Source organism: Myotis myotis, unplaced genomic scaffold, assembly GCF_014108235.1.
Source record: "Myotis myotis isolate mMyoMyo1 unplaced genomic scaffold, mMyoMyo1.p scaffold_m19_p_17, whole genome shotgun sequence".
Classification (NCBI taxonomy): domain Eukaryota; kingdom Metazoa; phylum Chordata; class Mammalia; order Chiroptera; family Vespertilionidae; genus Myotis; species Myotis myotis.
Window position 1 is genome coordinate 10,122,173 of NW_023416321.1, and position 6,000 is coordinate 10,128,172.

The following is a 6,000-nucleotide window of genomic DNA, read 5'->3' on the forward strand; positions in this document are numbered from 1 at the left end:
AATGCCAACAAACTTGGTTATCTAATGTTCCGGTAGCACTAGGAATAGAGATACAGTGAGAGCAGTGCAAAGTGATAAAAATAAAAATATAAAACAGGCATAGACATTCACAAAGCAATCCAGGTGCAATTATGGCAGAAACGTCCCTGAGCAACTCAATATATTTCTGAAAGTCTGATAATTCACTGTAACAACTCTGAGTTAAAGCGTTCTGAACACGGACTGGTTGGTTGAGGAAGTGAGAAAAAATGATCACAAATGTTTATAATAAAAAAGTTGGAGAGCTTAAAGAGAACAACCTCAGTTATCCAGAGCAAGGCAAGCCTGTGAGTTCCACAGAGCTGGAGTTTTACTATGTTAATAGGATTTTATGGTTGGCTGCATCGACCAATACAAATCTGGAGAACAATCTGGAAGGAAATGATTAATGACTGCTTCTTTCCAGGGAAGTTTAAAAATAAGTAACCATAGGCATGTCAGAATCAGCATTAACACAGCAATTGCTACTAAATGCAGCCAGGTTGTGGCTGTTATTTTGGCTTTAATCCATATTCCAAGCAGGATGTAGGTACTTTGTCGGTAGTTGGGCCCTGCTAGCTATTAGGGTAAAGTCAGTAGGTCCCATTCCATCACACAAAATGCACTGTGAACCGAATAAATATTTACTCTCGGTCCTTCAGACTTGCCTCTTGTGCTTCTGACTTCGAAAGCCAGGCTAGGAAGACAAGCAAGAAACTGATTATGTTTATATCTGTGGAACAAAGATTATGCAAACTGCCAGCACCCCATTGTTTTTGTTTTCAGCATGGTTATCACAAAACAAAAACAAAAAGATAACCTCTGTGTCTGAAGCCTGATTATTTGAACACAGACCTGAATATTTCCTCCGCTTTCAATAAGGTAGTACCCGCCTTCATGTCACTTATCTAGAAGATACTCATTTGCTGATAGGGACTAGTTACTATTTCTATATGAGAGCTTGACAGAGTCTATCGGAGGAAGAGGTTTCCTGAGTCAGTCTAGAGGCCTCCCCCTGCTTTAACATTTACCAAAAGCCCAAGAAAACATTACAAAAAAAAACACAACTCCACACACCCTAAGGGCTAAGAAGAGAAAAATATCATCACAATCTTGGTTAATGGCCCCTTAGCACTCTGATCTCTCTAAGCTTCTATTTGTCTTTTGTTTGTTCCTTTTTCTTTTAAATAACCTTACTGGCTGCTTTCTCCTGATTACAAAAGCAATACATGGTCATTATCACAGTTCAAACAATTCGAAGATGTATGAAGTATAATTAATAATCCCTCTCCCTCTCCCACCCTCTCCCATCCCTCCCAAGGAAACCAGTGTTAACAGCTGGGTGTACTGTAGATGCTTTTTTACTTCTTCCTAGGCTTGCATAAACATACATAACATAAAGGTTGTGGGTGTTTTGTTTTTGGGGGGAGAGGGGTATTTTCAGGTATATATATATATTTGTACACCTTGCTTCTTAGTCTTAAAAATCTGTTATATGCCCTAGTCCAGGGGTGGGCAAACTTTTTGACTCGAGGGCCACAATGGGTTCTTAAACTGGACCGGAGGGCCGGAACAAAAGCATGGATGGAGTGTTTGTGTGAACTAATATAAATTCAAAGTAAACATCATTACATAAAAGGGTCCGGTCTTTTTTTTCAATAGTTTTATTCATTTCAAACGGGCCGGATCCGGCCCGCGGGCCGTAGTTTGCCCACGGCTGCCCTACCTGGTTTGGCTCACTGGATAGAACGTCGGCCTATGGACTGAGGAGTCCCAGGTTCGATTCCGGTCAGGGGCATGTACCTTGGTTGCGGGCACATCCCCCGTGGGAGGTGTGCAGGAGGCAGCTGATCGATGTTTCTCTCTCATTGATGTTTCTAACTCTCTATCCCTCTCCCTTCCTCTCTGTGAGGAATCAGTGAAATATATTTAAAAAAAAAAAATCTGTTATGGATACTTTCTATATATATATCTCACATCCTTTTTAATGGCTACAAAATATTCCATAAGATGAGTCATTCATTCATATAATCTCCCCACATTCCCCAACTCATGGACATTTAGGATGCATTCTCTTTTTTAAAAAATGTTTTTATTGATTTCAGAGAGAGGAAGTAGAAGGAGAGAAGGATAGAAACATCAATGATGAGAGAGAATCCATCGATCAGCTGCTTCCAGCACGCCCCACACTGAGGATTGAGCCTCCAACCTGGGCATATGCCCTGACCTGGAATTGAATCGAGATCTCCGGGTTCATGGGCCAATGCTCAACCCCTGAGCCACACCGGCTGGGCCAGGATGTCTTCTTATATACACTTCATGTCCTTCAATTTCAGTAACACTGATCCCTAAAAGTGGAGTTTCTGGGTTGAATGAAACATTTTCAAATGTTCAAAATTTTAACCTTAAAGAAAAATTAATTTTAGACTTTGAGTTTCTGCTCCCTTCTTCACTGTGTATAATTTTGGCATTAACCTTTCACAATGCTTTGCATATTTTATTTTTTAAAGGCGTACACATTATGTCAAAAACACCCCTGTCATTTATGCCCATGTAGCTATAAATAAATAAATGCTTATGTTATGGCTGTGATGACCAGCATTAAATCACTGTGCAAACGCTTACGCCTTGGTTTATGAAGGTAGTAATTCATTGTGGAAACTCCACCCCCACAGCCATGTGGCAGCACTAACCTGACAGCCCTCTCACCTTGTGACTCCCTCCACTGAGTGACAATATAGAGATCAGGATCTAAATGTCAATTGTCAACCTTAAAATATGTGTGGGTAGCCCTAACCAGTTTGGCTCAGTGGATAGAGCATCAGCCTGTGGACTGAAAGGCCCCAGGTTCGATTCTGGTCAAGGGCATGTACCTTGGTTGCGGGCACATCCCCAGTAGGGGGTGTGCAGGAGGCAGCTGATGGATGTTTCTCTCTCATCGATGTTTCTAACTCTCTATCCCTCTCCCTTCCTCTCTGAAATCAATAAAGATATATATATTTTTTAAATGTGTGGGTGGGGGAGAGCAAGTAAACAGCAACATATGCTAAATTGATAGCCATTAGAGTTTCTAATACACACAAATTATGTGTAGTACAATGAGTAATTCTGTTGGGTCTATACCAGAGACAGTATTTCATAAAAAACAAAACCTGTAACCAATATGTTGCTATGATTCCATGAACCTTCCTAAAACATACTCTTTAAACATTTTTTTCAATAGAATTATTGGTTGAATCCCACCTTTGCAGTGTTTTCTCTACTTCAGATTCAGACTCTAATTGCAATTAATCTCCATTCATACCCTGCTCTACTTGTCAGCAAAGGTTCTGCTTTAGAAGGAGATCTGAAGACTTCAATTAAAACCAGTCAGCTAACAAGAAAATAATCTAAGCTAAAGGAAGGTGGCAGGTGCAGAAATGAGTTGTTTACAAAGTGTCAGTTGTGAACAATAAAGAACTGCACATCAAAAATGCGGAAGGAGTGGGTTTCATGGCACGTCTCTGAAAATAAAAAGGCATTTTCTACCGCGGCTGCACACAAAATGGGAATACGGTTTAACAAGCTTGTAAAATAGGTTTCCTCTCATCAAATGACAGATAGTACCAGTCAAAGGAATCACTCTGTATCTTTAAGTTTAAATGCAAGGGCAGAACTAAAGTTTGCCAACAGCTCTTTCTCTCCTGGAACTCAGATGCTTACAGCCTTTCTTTACACATCTAATAGCAAACCAAAGGGAAGGCTGAGGGGCTTCTCCCTAGACCCCCAGATAATGCTCCTTCACCCTGCAAACACTTTTCTCCTCTGAAATGTTACCTTCACTCAGGTCACAGATTTTGGGAAGGTCGCCTCAGGAGAAATACCTAGTTGACAGATTTTGCACAGAAACAATGCAGAATGGAAACAGTGCTACAGAGACCAAAAAGGACTTGCCAAATATTTGATTAGGAGGCATTTATACCAAGATAACAAGGTAATGGAGATATAAAACCAATTAAATTGAGAGAAACTGCGGGGTGGGGGGCGGGGGGGGGGATACTGCTTGCCAAAAGTATGACCTGCCCAAAGCAGGCCATCTGTTAAATATGTGTCAGAAATGCCACTGAGATGCCAAAAGGCTTAATTCTGAGCCGTTTCCTCCTGGGACCCCCTGATGCCAGCGCAGATTCCAGGCCTCTTTGTCAGGAAGGTCAGTTACAGGAAAGCAAGTTACTTTCCCCAGAAAAAGTGGGAACAGAGCAGATGATTTGCCCATTAGCAAACAGTCTCTTTGGAGTGTTGGGAGGATGTGTTGAGTGTTAGTGACCGTGGCCTGAGCTCTTCTTCAAAGGACGGCTCTTAGGCCCTAGATTGCAGGTGCACACGCCACAGGCGGGCACATCTGGAACAGGAAGTCCTGTAACACCGAGCGAGGGTCAGCAAACCTGGGTGAACGGATCCTGAAGCCCCAGACGTCTGCAGGCTGGTGAAGGGAGGCCAGGTGTTTCTGCGCTGACACAGCTCACACTCACCTGCAGGCCTGGGCCGCAGGAGCCCAGGAGCCCGGCGCAGCCCCCCTGGGAGCCTCAAGGAGCTCTAAGCAGGGGGGCGAGGGTTTTCTGTGGGTGATGACAGTGACCTGGGCTGGGGAGGGGGAGGACACAAGCCTTCGGACCTGCAGGAGTCCAGAGGAGAAAGGATGGAGAGCAGGCCAGGTGGCCAGGGTGTGTGTGTGAAAGGGACAGGCTGGAGAGCAGGCCAGGTGGCCAGAGTGTGTGTGTGTGTGTGTGTGTGTGTGTGTGTGTGTGTGTGAAAGGGACAGGCTGGAGAGCAGGCCAGGTGGCCAGAGTGTGTGTGTGTGTGTGTGTGTGTGTGTGTGTGTGTGTGTGAAAGGGACAGGCTGGAGAGCAGGCCAGGTGGCCAGGGGTGGTGTGTGTGTGTGTGTGTGAGAAAGGGACAGGCTGGAGAGCAGGACAGGTGGCCAGGGTGTGTGTGTGTGTGTGAAAGGGACAGGCTGGAGAGCAGGCCAGGTGGCCAGGGTGTGTGTGTGTGTGTGGGGTGTGTGTGTGTGGTGTGTGTGGAAGGGACAGGCCTGGAAGCAGCAGCCAGGTGGCCAGGGTGTGTGTGTGTGTGTGTGTGTTGTGTGTGTGTGTGAAGGGACAGGCTGGAGGGCAGGCCAGGTGGCCAGGGTGTGTGTGTGTGTGTGTGTGTGTGAGAAAGGGACAGGCTGGAGCAGCAGGCCCGGGGTGGCCAGGTGTGTGTGTGGGTGTGTGTGTGTGGGTGGTGTGTGTGTGGGGGGTGGGGTGGGTGGGGTGGGTGTCTGGGGGTGTTGTGGGGTTGGGTGTGGGGGGGGTTGTGTGGGGGGGGGAGTTGGCGGCAGGAACCTGGCCTGAAGTTTGTCAGAAGCTGGGGGTTAAGTGGAGGGGTAGCGACGCCCTGAGAAAGGAAAAAGCAAACAGAAGGTGGGCCTGAGGGGAATGAAAGCCCACCGGGCGGAAGTACGAGCCCGTGCTTTGCAGGTGGAAGACTCCAGAAGCCTGGAGGTCCTAGAGGTGATGGGCGCTGCAGCTGAGCTGAAAGCCCAGCCGCGGGAGAGCGGGCATCCGGCGCCTTCCGCTCAGCACTGGAGGGAGCTGCCCGCGGGCCAGGGCGTTACCTGCCAGGAGCCAGCGGATCTCCTCGGGGAGGACGGCGGCGGCCTGCATTTGGCGGGGCGGTGGGCGCCGGTGCGGGGCGGGCGCGCGGGGAGGCGGCGGGCGGAGGCACCTGCACCCCGGGGCGCGCCGTCGCTGCGGGCGGAGCCGCCGGGCGGGGCCGCGCTCAGGAAGCGGCGCGCGCAGCGGGGGAGGGGCGGCGCCCGGGGCGGCGGGGAGACACCTGTGCGCGGGGCGCGCGCCCTCCCACCTGCGCCCGGAGGGAGAGACGCGGGGGGCGCCTCACCCGGCGGGGCCCAGGCTGCGTCCTTCAGCCCCCCTCTCCCCCAAAAACAAAAGGCTGACCGCG

The 6,000-nt window shown here is 48.3% G+C and overlaps 1 protein-coding gene across 1 annotated transcript in view; it reads right to left on the reverse strand.

Moving 5' to 3' along the window:
* The window catches only part of SKAP1 (src kinase associated phosphoprotein 1), a 256,606-nt gene extending 250,829 nt beyond the window's left edge, over positions 1–5,777 (reverse strand). The window contains exon 1 of the mRNA XM_036339230.1: positions 5,654–5,777. Coding sequence (XP_036195123.1) covers positions 5,654–5,702 — 49 coding nt within the window. The 5' untranslated portion in view covers positions 5,703–5,777. The remainder of the gene's footprint in view (positions 1–5,653) is intronic.
* Between the last annotated feature and the right edge of the window lie 223 nt (positions 5,778–6,000).